General features: G+C 41.8%; 1 protein-coding gene and 1 long non-coding RNA gene across 5 annotated transcripts in view; one reads left to right on the top strand and one right to left on the bottom strand.

The window, feature by feature from the left end:
• The first annotated feature begins 940 nt into the window (after positions 1-940).
• The window catches only part of cltcl1 (clathrin, heavy chain-like 1), a 29463-nt gene continuing 16237 nt past the window's right edge, over positions 941-14166 (top strand). The window contains exons 1-9 of one of the 4 annotated variants that reach the window (XM_085180933.1): positions 941-1261; positions 8460-8660; positions 10204-10482; positions 12169-12330; positions 12540-12653; positions 12743-12916; positions 13124-13321; positions 13649-13849; positions 13960-14112. In XM_085180933.1, the coding sequence (XP_085037059.1) occupies positions 1220-1261; positions 8460-8660; positions 10204-10482; positions 12169-12330; positions 12540-12653; positions 12743-12916; positions 13124-13321; positions 13649-13849; positions 13960-14112 (1524 nt within the window). In that variant the 5' untranslated portion in view covers positions 941-1219. Of the gene's footprint in view, positions 1262-8459; positions 8668-10203; positions 10483-12168; positions 12331-12539; positions 12654-12742; positions 12917-13123; positions 13322-13648; positions 13850-13959; positions 14113-14166 lie in introns of all 4 variants that reach the window. The other 3 variants (XM_085180935.1, XM_085180934.1, XM_085180936.1) reach the window with 3 other exon arrangements.
• On the bottom strand, positions 8274-10320 carry LOC146506505 (uncharacterized). The gene is made up of 2 exons (XR_014877318.1): positions 10204-10320; positions 8274-8660 (listed from the first exon to the last, which is right to left on the bottom strand). It is a non-coding gene; the product is annotated as an uncharacterized LOC146506505 (long non-coding RNA).

Below are 14166 nucleotides of genomic sequence, written 5' to 3'. Positions count from 1 at the left end.
GTGTTCATGGTCTAACATTCATTTCAGTCAATGAAAAGTAGCTAACAATAACTTCTATTAAAATTTCCCCCAGTCATTTTTGCATTTAGTTTTAGGATGTCATAGACTTTGATACATGGACTGGACTAAAATCACATAATTTTTACATGTGGTATCTGCATTTAAAAGATGTATTATTAATATTATTATTATTTTGATATTTTTCAAAGCTACTCATTTTAAGTTTTAATATGTCACTAGTAAATACTACATGGAGCAAGACTACCCTTCTGGAACAGGCATTTTAAATTATGTTCATATTACTGCAAGTTATACTGATTCATGTCTGGTCTGAAATGTAAATGAGGCTTTGCTGTTTTTCAAAGGAACTATGTTTCAAAGAAACCACAAACCCAGAAAATATGGTGTAAATGGTTTGACTTTTAAATAAAGCAGAAACCACATGTTCTATTCCTCACCCTCATAGACTCACTCTCATTGATGACACGCCAGAAAGGTTGTCGATGTTAACATTATACTGAAATGTACTTTTTAGTTGTGCATGTCTTGCTGCACTCCATGCACCACGGTGATGATGGGAGAGGGTCACTGACGTAAAAAGCTGCTTGGAAAAAGCACGATTTGAAAGGTCGGCAGTCCTCTGATCATCCATTCAGAAGCACATTTTATAGAAAGATGACTGCATATGTGTGATTGTGTGGTAATTATGCAAAGGTGGGGCGCATGTCACGAGCCCTGATTTCGAAGTTGGTGGAAAGGAAGGGGGAAGGGGCTGCGGCGGAGGGGTACAAAATGCGCGTTCAACTGAATTCATTGACAGCTCAGAGAAAACAATAATAATAAAAAAAAATCCAAGGGTGGGGCGTCACATGTGAAGTTATCCGTTTCAATAAGTAAGCACGGGCTTTTAAGACTGCCCATGTCCTTACAAGGCTCAGGGAGGAGATGGTTTGGCTCAGTAGTAGTTGAAGTGGACTAGTTTTCTTAGCGGAGGTGCGGAGTTTTTGATTCAGGACTGGTGTAAGGGGGGCTACTGAATGGGAGCAGTCACTGGATTCGTATGATACCAACGCAAGCCACCCAGACTACCTACTACTGCCCATCAGTTTGACTTTTTGGGCATTTAGGGCACACAAAGAAGAACACCACCTTTATCCTCTTGTTGTCCCCTTCCCCTTTCCTTCCTCGCGGACTCTTCAGGCAGAGAAACCCTCCAGAAATGGCTCAGATACTGCCGATACGATTTCAGGAGCATCTGCAGGTAAGCAGACATACAGAAAGCCCTAAATTTAATCCCAGCTCCTTTCTTTTTGCGCCACTCCTCGCCCTTGTGGGTCCGCACACACACAGCACATGTCGCATTTAAATGGAATCTGAAAAAGGGCTGCGGGGTGGTGCTCAATATAGCTACAGGCCTAGTTCTCTCCTGCCGGGCAGATGATGACTTGTAAAAATTGAACAGTCAGATCGTACACAGCCCCAATGCGGACCGGTACGTGTGTGTGTGTGTGTGTGTGTGTGTGTGTGTGTGTGTGTGTTGGGGGATACGCCGCAGTTTTTCCCGTTTAAGTTATAAACGACGCTGTCATTTTCACTGCGGTGTTTTGACACTTTGTGACAACTGAGCTCAGCTGTTCGTGGCTACGTTGTATCTGAGAAATGAATGGCACTTGTTCTCAATCTTTGTTGCTGCCATGCTGTTGTCATGTCCTGCAGCCAAATACTCCCAGTTTCAGGAGCAAAAATCCCAACCAGTGTCTCTCAAAATGCCCAGCTTTTGCACACAGCTAGGCGTAACTGATAAAAATCACTGTAATGTGTTTGATCTAACAACATGAAACTGTGCGCTTTATTTAGATCTTGGTCGTTGGATGTAGGTGTACAGGGGGATGTAAAAAGCGGTTGTGTTTGGATTCACTCGGCAGTTGAATAAGTTCTGGAAACTGGCTCAATCAGTTGTAATGAAGCCTGTAAGACCAGAAACGCATCATTCGATTGATATCTTGCCATGACCAAAACGCAATATGACATCTAGTTCCATAATGCAGCGTCAATATCATATTGATTTAATGTGTCTCCAAACTCATGCTGGTGATTATTTATTTTATTGTATTGGTTTTGTCTTAGGGAGCATCTGCACAGCTTCAAAGCAATCTGCATCAATATATCAGAGGAACTCAAGCCCCATAGATTCTGATCTTGGTGGAGAAAACACACGCGGGCGCGCACAAACACCACAACACAAATGCCCTTTTATAATCTGTGACAAGAAAAGAAAACAAGCAGCCAGTGATTTAGTCGTCTGCGGGGGAACAATTTGCACTATGGCCCCCTTTTTTTCCACTGCTATGGATTTTTAATCGCTGTCCCGTAACAGCCCCAGTGCTTGGTGTCTTGCAGCCAGAAGAGAAACTTTGTGATGCACCCCTCCACCTCCCCTGGTCTGTAGCCTGTTGTTATGGTAACAGCAGGCAGTGAAATGGCCTTTCACTAGGAAAAAAATAAAAGCTCAGAGTCCCAACCCCCCTTCTCTCTCCCTCTGCTCCCTTCCTCTGGCCAGTAGCCCCACTTTCGCAGCCAAAGATCCTTTATCCACCAAAAAACTGCCAGCCAAAAGAGCCTGCAGCCTAGCAGGCTCCTCTCCTCACTGACAGGAGCGGTACACTGCTGCTCACCGATGGAGCACAGTGCAGTACCTGGCAATGTCTGGTTATTAGTCCAGATTGCTCACAACAGCACAGACCTTTCCCTTTATACATGTCTTAAGAAAATCAGGCCTTGAGACGGTGATAAGCAGCCCGCAGCTTTATGTTTCACCTCTACCGTGAAATCCCAGCTCTGCTACAGTCGTATCTCCCTGTGAGTCTAGGTGGCTCCAGCAGAGTGAAAAATGCTTGGAATTTGCAAACCCAGGACTTTGGGCCTCAAGTTGTTTAGCTTTTTTTTTTCTTTTCCTTGGCCTGGTATTTACAGCTCCGTGTCTGCAGTCTGGGCTGAGGTTCACAAGTGTAACATGGATTTAGATTTGTGATGAGGTACCAGCTTGTTGAGCTAGCACTTGCATAATATACAGAGTACAGCAAATGCCATAATATCCTGACTATTAAAACTGTTGTTTAAATGGGCCTGATTATGCTTTTTCTCATCTTCTGTCATGCATATACTATTTAAATGCTGATAACATGGCACAAGTTTCAGAAGAGGTCTGTGAATGTGCAGCTCCACCCACCTACTGTTCAAACCTTCAACCAGATGAATGTTGAGATAAATGAGCATTAAAAAAATCGCTTTAATGTTCCTCTGTTTAGTGCAGACATATAAGATGAAGGACTGGTGTTTCTGTAGTGTTAATGCCAGCTATGGATTACCTGCCTAACCTCACACTGTCACTAAGCTGTCGGGTAAATTCTCTTTACTTTGCTTTATGATTCTAGAACCATACTGTGCATGAGCATGGCAGAATCTGTCCTTAAATCAATGCAGTAATTGGTGGATCAGTTGGGTTCTGTGGATTATGATGGAGACAAAAATGAGGGACTGAGAGTGGTCTGGTGAATTATGAAGGCGAGAGTCATTTACAGCTTTTGTGGCTCTTCTGCTGGCTGTCGGTGCAGCAGCCTACGTACTGTAGCAGCTTGTGTAAGTGCAAAGATTTCCTGCAGCTCTGAAGTGCCTGAAAATTGTCTTGTCTAGCTGAGTCGGGAGAAGTGAACCTGCTGTATTAGTACTAATGAAATGACGCCACCACGTCAAACCACCGGATGTGTTTGATAGACAACTGAGGTAAGCAGGCCCCGTTTAAGCCTGGCAAATTGCATCAGGATAGGAAGCAGGATGACAGAACAGTCTAAGCGAGTCTAACAGGACACATCTGTGACCGCAGCAGTGGCTGGCAGGGACAAGGCTGAGCGTCTGTGTTCAGTCACCGGAATTCGATCATGAATGCATTGAAAGAGCAGTCATCCAACACATACAACACTCACATTGTGTCTTTCTGTAATTTCAAATGGGCCGTGAACTTTGAAATTTGGATTAACTACAAGTGCGGATTGTTCTACAATCCACACTAGAATCGGAGATAAATATCTGTGTGTTTATTCTGACTTGGAAGTTAGAATATTAATAGAATCCATTGCTACTTTAAGGTGTTCATGATCACCATAGCTATATACTTTAGGTTTATTTATATAGGCACTATTTACACTAACACTTTTCTCAAGGCACTTTATACTTCAAGGTAAAGATCCAACTAAATTGAGAGAAAATCCCAACAATCTGATGATCCCACATGAGCAAGCACTTTGCGACTGCAGGAAGGAAGACCTCCCTGATAACAGGAAGAGACCCTCTGGTAGACCATGGGATAAGAAGGGTGTGACTGGTTTTGGGGGAGGGGACAAGAGGAGAGAAAGATGGAGAGACCAAGACAAAAAACAAACTCTGATTTCCTAGAATAAAGGCTACGCGCTTTGCGAGCAAGTTCCACTCCCCCCCTTGCATTCTTCGATTTATTAAAAAAAAAAGTGCTTGTGTAATCTCGTCATGAGCCCAAAACCATCAGCTGCTGATTCAACGTGTCAGTGCCTCAGCAAGATGTCCACCCAGCCTATGACTCACCAAATACCGTCAATGCTGCTTCATCAGTTAAGATCTCCTGCCTTTTGTTACTGCGGTATTAACGTATTAATACGTTGTTTTTATTGTCTCATGTGTGCAGCGAAGATTGCTTAGAGGAATCTGCAGTGTATCACTGGTTAGTATTTAAATGGATCACTGGAGACAGTAAGTTGAAGCTGAAGTGGGTTTTTAGTCTGGCATATTCTACTAAGAATCAGCTGGAGGGAGTGTTCTCACAGCGAGCCGGTCTCTCCACCCTGAATCGTACTGTAAAATGCCAGAGGCCTGTGTTACTGGAACTAGAATCAACATACCTTCCTACTTCTTGCCCATTGTTCTTCATTTCTCGCAAGAGGCACATGCATCACTCTGACTTCTCTTATTTACAGTGGTTCGCTCCCTCTCTTCGTTGCCAACAGGATATTGGTCAGTGTCTTGAGCTCCTCCTTTCACTCCCAACCTTATCTTTTCCTCCATTATCTTTATCGTAACTTCCCTTCCCTCTGCTTCCAGAGATAGTTTTGGCAGTCTTGAAGAGATGCAGCATATGGCTCCATTCCACCCCCAGGGCTTTTCTGTGGCCTTTACAAGATGCCTTAAACAATGAAAATATTATTATTCTCATCCTTTATTATTTAATCATTGGGACAATAAACATTAAAAAATGCCAACTGCATAATTAATTAATTAATTTATTCTCTGGCTTAAAGAAATTGTTCCACGGTTAAGCAGCACTTGAATATTGATCTTTGATGAAATATTTGTCTCTTTATCATAAACTGCAAACATTCTTCAGTTAAAGTTGATTCTGTAATGTTGTGAAAGGGGAATTATGTTAATTTACAGCTCCATATTTTTTATTCTTGGACTTTCCTTGGACATTGGCACAACCCAATCTGGCTGTGGTTTGCGTTGCATTAACTGTTCAAGAATTACAACCATTTTCATACATAGTGCCCAGTTTTCAGAGGCTCAATTTGTGCCTGATTAAGTGAGGTCAGTTTCCTCATTATTAGATGACAAATTAGGCAAACAAATGTTGAACTTTCATGTAGTTGCTTTTGACTGGAACTTTTAATATGAAGTCCAAAGAGATGTTGCTAAAACCAAAATAAGCCTATCAGAAACTGTTACAGCCCCTGGCCTTGGATGAAGTGAGGCTGCCTGCTTTATGCAATGTCCTGAAGTTTTACAATCTGGTACATTCTTAAAAAGAATGAATGCACTGACCAGCTCAAGAATTTCACAACATCTAACCAAGTCATGAGCACTCTCAAGCTGATGGACGTACCATTGTTAAGATTTACAATCAAAACATGTCTTCATGAATGGAAATACAGGGTTTACAAAAAGGTGCAAAACACTGGTTACGCTTGAGAACATGAAAATGAAACCAAGATGAACTTGCACCAGAATAGTGGGAAGAGAAAAGTGTGGAGAATGAGGAGTCATACCTCATTTTCTGTCAAACACGAGGATGGAGGCATTGTTATGGCATGGGCATGTATGGTTAGCAGTGAAACTGGGTTACTAGATGATGTGATTGCTGATAGAAACAGCAGGAGGAATTGTGAATTGTATAGGGATATACTCTCTGCTCACATTCATTCAAATGCAGCAAAACTGATTGGATGATACTTCATGGTGCAGATGGATAATGACCTGAAGCACATTGCAAAAGCAACCCAAGAGTTTCTCAAGGCAAAGAAATATGAAATTCTTCTTCAGTGACCAAGTGAGTCGCTCGATCTCAACCCAGCAGAGCAGATTTTCAGTTGTTAAATACAAAACTGAAGGTAGAAAGATCCTCAAAGAGCAGGCAACTGAAGGTGGCTGCTGTAAAGGCCTGGCAGAGCATTTTAAGGGAAGGAACTGAATTTCGTGGTCTGCATCAGTTCTGTCTTTTGATTGGTCACAGGACTGTAGGTTGAAAACAACAACAAAATCTAAAAAGAAGCCAAAAAACTAATAACTGTGTTTGGTGATAACTACATGCCCCCCCCCCCCCCCCCCCCCCCCCAAAAAAAAAAAGTGACTAACCACTGTACACATGAAAATACTGATAAGTGTAGCCTATGCTAAAGCTAGCACCTGGTATAAGTGAAAATCTAAAAATATTTTGGATACAATTAATTAGGATAATTCAATTTTTCTTTGGAAGCAGCCCCTCTGATCACCCCAGGCTGAACACTGCTGCATCCTTCCTGTTTTGGAGATGACATGATTTAAATGGCTCAGCGGTCATGATTTGTTTTCCTGCTCTATCAGCCAACTGCGAGATAGTACAGTCCTTGTGATGAGCATAAGGATTCCTTTCCGCTTGCCTCAGACTGCATAATGCAGTCAGTTCAGTCATCAGAGGGAGAGTGCATGTTTCTGTCTGTCCTCTCAGTTCAGTTAGTTTGACAATGTGTGCAGTAATTCCTCTATTCAACCAAACTGGACTTTTTCATGTTTGTTAGTTTTGAGGCAAATTTGTGTGTTGTTGTGTTTTCTGACTTGTTCTCATTAGGTTTGCTTTATTAAAATATTCTAATGTGTTCATGGTTTTCAGTGAATCTCTTGTTTTTTTTTTTTTTTTTTAGTGGTAATTAAACTTTATTTACAGCTAGCTGCTTAAAATGATGATTAAATACACTGTCAAGGTCCAGTCGAGCTTTAATAAAATTAAGTAGTAGAGATGTAATGATAAGTACAATGACAGCATTACTATTTATATTATAGGAAATTCTGGACATTATTGTCAGCTTGTGTAAAATAAAGCTAAAATAAAGCTCTGTTTAGTTAACATCCAGCTGTGTGCCCACGCTTGTTCCCTGGCTCCATCTACCACCGACCAGACCTCCTGTATGGGAAAACGACCTTTAAGAGTATCCCTGGAAAACCTGAGCAGACCTGCTGCTATTTTAATCAAGTCCATGTTATGATCCATCGCTCACTACTTTCTCTTCCCCTAAAAAGCAAATGGCAGCTGCTCCCACATATATTTTCTCACCACATTTTAAGTTGTTGCAATAAAAGCATAGTATTAAAGCAGGAATATTGTGCTTGTGGCTAAGTTTTGCTTTCACAGCCCCAATTCTTTAAAAGTTGGGATGCTGTGTAAAAATGAAAATAAAGAGAATGAAATGCAGTTCTGTTTTATAGCTTTATGTGTCACCTTATGCATATCTCTCACAAACTGGCCGCAGCTGTTCGCCTGTGAATGAGGATGGGCTCACTGACCAATAATTAATTTTTAAGTACTTTTATTACAAAATGTACTATACTGTGTATACTATGTATACTAAATATACATACAAAATGTGTGTCTCCCAACTGAATGCAATTTTCTCTTATCTATGATACAGTCTATAATAATTAATGTACTACAGTGTATTTGCATTTATGTAGGCCTTTTCTAGTCTTACTGACCACTCAAAGTACTTTAAACTACAATTTCCAGTTAACTAACAGTGCTTACTAAAAAGTGTTGGGGGTTTTTCAGGGGACAGGTTCCTGCTCATCTAGATGAAAGGGGTAGCAAACAAACATGTCATATATACCACTAGCTACAGCTCTGTCATCTGGTATACTTCTGATATATCATTAGCTCCTACCTTTTTGTTTTTGTGTATATGTGAAGACATGTCTGTGGTCGTACCCCTAAAGAAAACTAAATGTAATTGCATCTATGTTGTCATTTTTATAAACTGTTTAGCCACTTCTTGAAAATGTACTTGTATCTGTTTCAAGCTACTGACTAGCTTACTGACCGTTATATGATACTCCACCGCTGTAAAATGGGGTAACATAATTAAGCTAAAGGTTCTCACTTTTATTTCCTCAAAACTGTTTTTTAGCTGCAGAACCTGGGCGTAAACCCAGCCAACATTGGGTTCAGCTATCTGACGATGGAGTCGGACAAGTTCATCTGCATCCGTGAGAAGGTGGGCGAGCAGAACCAGGTGGTGATTGTGGACATGTCGGATCCCACCAACCCAATCAGGAGACCGATTTCTGCCGACAGTGCCATCATGAACCCCGCCAGCAAAGTCATCGCCCTCAAAGGTATGACGATGACGCATATAGAAATGACACAACACATTTAGGCAGCAGTGGCCAATAGATGAGAAATACTGTACTGGTGGCCCTATATTAAGCGCAAAGTATTTTATTATTGTTTAAAGTCCCAGAATGAAGTCTGCATGGCCTCTGTACTGTTTATTTGCTTCTAGTTTTAACAGATTTAGCCGTTTACTAGAAATGCTGTGGGAAAGCCGCAGCAAAGATTAATGCCTGTCAATGTTGTAAATATGCCGAGTGCACTCACGTCTATTACCCAGTGTAGTAAATTGGTTGTGAAAATTGATCGCCTGTCACTGAAACTAACCCTTAGAGCACAAACACAAGTGCTGATCAGGATGATTTGCTTATAATGCTTCTCTCTCTCCCTCCTCCCCCTTCCTCCCTCCCTCCTCCTTCTAAGCACAGTATTCCCTGTTTGCCCCTTTCCTTATGGTCTATCTTTGTCTTCTCATTCTTACCTGATTGACACTTTGCTTTTTCTCCTTTGCTTTCTGTCATTTCTCAGACGGTGAGTTGCTTTCGGTCTACCCGTCTGGCACGCTGTTGTGATGATACACTGGCCATGTCTCTCTCATAAAAGCTATCCCCTGTATCCCTTTTAACTATGCACATCTATTTCGACCACTGATCAATCAAAACACAGACGGCTAAAAGAAAGGCACCTCAATATCACATGCACACCCACACTCCAGCCTAATCTTCTGGCAAATGCCCTACTTTTATGAGAATTGCACATGTGTTAGCATGACTTGTATGCAGGTAGATGTGTATGTGTGGTATGCATCATCAGATGTTATACAGTGAGAGGAGTTGGGGCACTCTTTGTGCACCTTTGCTCGCCTCTGTGAGCGTGTGCCAGCAGCCGTAATCAATGTTCAGATCTTTCCTTCCTGCACATAAGGGATGCCATTTATGTATCGTAAAGGCTGTGTGTTTGCAAGTTTGTACAGCAGCTCTAGTATTTACATGAGTCATGCATTATATCACCTGTTTGTTTTTCATTAAGTATTTTGGGTAAATGGAGGTTGTATCTGTGTTTAGTCAATTGTGACATTTTCAAAAGCTGCCGTCTGCTTTCTGTAGCTGCGGGTCAGGTCACTCAGTAAAGAGTGGTGCTTCCCTGGCTTACCAACAATATCGAGCAGTTCTGATATAATTTTTATTTGCTCTTTATTTCTGACACGAGTTTTGAACACTTGTGTCAGAAATCTCCCTCGGTTCCCCATTACAGTGGTGCTCACAGCACGGAACAGTAGTTACATTAAAGAAAATCATCAATCTTGGCTGAAACTAGGTCTTCGCCACTCTAAATAATCAAAAGAACAAGCTATTAAAATGTTTCCTCAATGAATAAATAGTTCTAATTAAAAGTAGCTCTATTTATTTTCTAACTATTTTGAGGCAGACATGTTCATCTGCGGGTCTGTGTGTTACTCAGAACAGCTATTTAATTTGTTGTTTGGAGTTATTTGACGACTTCTCTCTTGCCTGTTTCGTCTCACGTCTCTGTTTCTTTACCGACCCTCAGCTGCCAAGACGCTGCAGATCTTCAACATTGAGATGAAGAGTAAGATGAAGGCTCACACCATGTCAGAGGAGGTCATGTTCTGGAAGTGGATCTCTGTAAACACCGTGGCCTTGGTGACAGATACCGCCGTCTATCACTGGAGCATGGAGGGGGATTCCCAACCGACCAAAGTATTCGATCGGCACGCCAGTCTGGCCGGATGTCAGATCATTAACTACAGAACTGACGAACAACAGAAGTGGTTACTGCTGATAGGGATTTCTGCACAGGTATGAAAGCACAGGTGATATAAACATTTTCTGTGAACGGAATATTTATCTCTCCGATCCCTGTTTGTAACCTTATTGGACAAAAGGTCACACAAAGAACACTTTATCTGAGGTCAACTTTTGTTCTCTTCACTAGGCTGGAAGGTTTTGGCTGTGAGCAGGTACATACTGGAAAGCAAAAGAATTGTTTTTACCACACTAAGTTTTGAAACCTTTAGCTATTGTGCGACAGTGAATTAGCTTTAAAAAAAATCTGCATTCCTAACCAATGACTGGATCATCTACTTTCTACAGGAACCAATAAACTTGGAACTTCATCACTTCCCAGAGTTATTGTTTGCTCACTGAAGGGAAGGATAAAGAGATCAAGCTGTTATGCCATTGTATTATGCCAATAAGGGTGTATAATGTCATTAAAAAAAAAAACACAATTTAGTGTCCATGAACACATAAAAGACACATTCTGAGAACAGTGGCATGAAATTCTAACGATTAAGCTTCCCAGAAATTTCTGCTGTAACCAGCCTCGCAGCATTTTATCCTTCTCTTACACAAAGAGTCGGATGTTTTTTGGTTTTTTTGGCTGTAAGTCGGACTCGTTCCCGGTGGGCTCTTTGTCACAGATTCTCTTCATGATTTTTATGAACAGAATTTCTAGGAGTAGCCGAAGCTTCCACTTTGGTAGCCTCGTGATTGTGTCTCTGCCTTTTGCGGATCTTGTGGTTCTGTTGGCTTCATCAGGTGGTGGCCTACAGATTGCATTTGAGTGGTTCACAGCCAAATGGGAAGCAGCATTGATGATAATTAGCACCTCTATCTCTGAGGCCATGGTTTGCAGCTGGAAAAGGGTTGAGTGCCTATTCCAGGTCAGAGTTGCTGTCCCAAGTGAAGGAGTCTAAGTATCTCTGAGTCTTATTCACAAGTGAGGGGAGCAGGAGACTGACAGATGGATTGGTGCCGCATCCGCATGAGGATGCTATTCCGGTCTGTTGTGGTAAACAGAGCTGAATGTAAAAGTGAAGCATTTACCAGTTGATCGTCCCTACCCTCAGCTATGGTCACAAGCTTTTGGTAATAACTGAAGAATACAGGAAATACTTTTTGTCTGGAGGATCAAGCTGAGGTGGTTCTGGTATCAGACTAGGATACTTCCTGTCCTCTGTTGGGCAAGGTGTTCTGGACATGTCATAGTGGGAGGAGGTCAAAGAGTAGGATACACTGCAAAGATGACATCTCTTTGCTCGCCTCAATGAGATGGAGGAGGCGGTTGGGGAGAAGGAGGTCTGGGCTTCTCTGCTTAGGTTGCTGCACCCTGTGACCTGGCCCTCAATAGGTGAAAGAAAAATGGATGGACAGATGTCTTTTTTGCTGACTTGCTGAATCTCAATAAGAAAATCAATATGCCACTCTTTTTCTGTTTTTCTAAAGGAGTCTGGATCTAGAGGACTATGTCAAAGTATGACAACATGCATACATATTTCAAAGTGAACTTGTTTTCTAAATCAAATAAGCAAACAGTTTGTTTACCCACATCTAATCAAATGCACAGATAATACCTACCATTTGTTCACATACACATACAAACACACTGCCTGAAATTTAAACCTGTATCTTTGATCCTTAATAACTTGAACATATCAATTTTTCCCCCCACCTTTTTTTTTCTTCTTTTTCCTTGACCTTCAGCAAAACCGTGTGGTCGGAGCAATGCAGCTGTACTCCGTTGACAGGAAAGTGTCCCAGCCCATCGAGGGCCATGCTGCTGCCTTCGGGGAGTTCAAAGTGGAGGGAAATGCCAAACCTTCCACTCTATTCTGTTTTGCTGTGCGCTCACAGGCTGGGGGAAAGGTGAAGGCCATTCGAATGTACCCATGATGCTATCTGTGTTTTTAGCTGCTGAGCAAACTGCTTTGAAGTGTCTTGAAAGAGTAATGTTTATGTTAGAATCCTATGAAATAACTTAATAAATAAATAAGTTTATTAATGTACAAATCCTCAACTCTGATGTTCTTTTTGGTCTCATTTGCTGTACTGTTGTCTTGGTTTACTTCTACCAGTTACACATCATCGAAGTTGGTCAGCCAGCTGCAGGAAACCAGCCATTTGCTAAGAAAGCTGTGGATGTGTTTTTCCCACCAGAGGCCCAGACAGACTTTCCCGTTGCTATGCAGGTAATGAAAATGAGGCTTCTTCTACTGTACTCTGCTCACCACATTAAGGGTCACTCCTGAATGTTTCTTTTTCTAATTATTCTCCTCAGATTGGTAGTAAGCATGGCGTAATATACTTGATCACAAAGTATGGTTACATTCACCTGTACGACCTGGAGTCTGGAGTGTGTATTTACATGAACCGAATCAGTGCTGAGACCATCTTTGTAACTGCTCCTCACGAAGCCACTTCGGGAATCATTGGTGTCAATAAGAAGGGACAGGTGAGAAGCAAACGGGCAGTGAGTGTGTGCAGAACAATCTCTCAAGTGAAATGTTTATTCATAGTGGATAATTTGACTGTAATGTTTTGGCAAGCTATGCTTGGCAGACATTCTTAAGAAACTGGACTGTTAACTGGACACATTTCTTAAGTTCAGTTATTTTTACTGTGCAGTTCTTAATTATTATCTGTTCCTTTTTTGTTATAGGTTTTGTCAGTATGTGTGGAAGAGGAGAACATTGTAAACTATGCCACCAACGTGCTGCAGAACCCTGATCTCGCCCTGAGGATAGCTGTCAGGTCAAACCTTGCTGGGGCAGAGGAGCTTTTTGCTAGGAAGTTCAACACTCTGTTTGCCCAGGGAAGTTACTCAGAGGCTGCGAAGGTTGCTGCATCAGCACCCAAGGTACGCCTGTCTCTGTTACCATTTTGTCATTCTTGCCTATGTTAATATGAACCAGGTGTGGGTGAGAACTGCACAAGGAGTCTTGCATTTGCACAGAATCAAATTGTGAAATATTTTTCTGTTGGCGCTTAAAACTATGACAGTTACACACACTGTGATTCAGCACTGAAAAACGAAACCCAAAAAGAATCCCGCATATGTTCATGTGAAACCACGGCAATAAACATGAAGTTCTCCTTCAAAACATTTCATGGAATCTGCTTTTGTTTTGTTTTTTACTCTACGACTAATAATTCCTTCATTCTTTGATGTCTTTCCTCGCCTCAGGGTATCCTGCGAACAGCAGAAACCATCCGCAAGTTTCAGAGCGTCCCGGCCCAGCCGGGTCAAGCCTCTCCACTGCTGCAGTATTTTGGTATTCTTCTGGACCAGGGCCAGCTCAACAAGTTTGAGTCTCTGGAGCTGTGCAGGCCTGTCTTGCAACAGGGCCGCAAGCAACTACTGGAGAAATGGCTGAAAGAGGACAAGGTATAACTGGAGGATTAAAGAAATGAGGCAGATTTGTAGATATACATTTATTTTATTTATTTTACAGTGACCAGTGTAAGTGAAGTCGCTTTCCTCCTCTTGTGTTGTAGCTGGAGTGCTCAGAGGAGCTGGGAGACCTGGTGAAGGCCTCTGACCCCACTCTCGCTCTTAGTGTGTACCTCAGAGCAAATGTCCCCAACAAGGTCATTCAGTGCTTTGCAGAGACTGGCCAATTCCAGAAGATAGTGTTGTATGCTAAAAAGGTAATCAGAAGGCTTATTGTGTTTCCATTTAAATTTTGAGCATTGCACAAATAG

Source organism: Neolamprologus multifasciatus, chromosome 12 (genome assembly GCF_963576455.1).
Source record: "Neolamprologus multifasciatus chromosome 12, fNeoMul1.2, whole genome shotgun sequence".
NCBI classification, from domain to species: domain Eukaryota; kingdom Metazoa; phylum Chordata; class Actinopteri; order Cichliformes; family Cichlidae; genus Neolamprologus; species Neolamprologus multifasciatus.
Note: the sequence above shows the minus strand (reverse complement) of the source record. Positions and strands in the feature narration are given on the sequence as shown.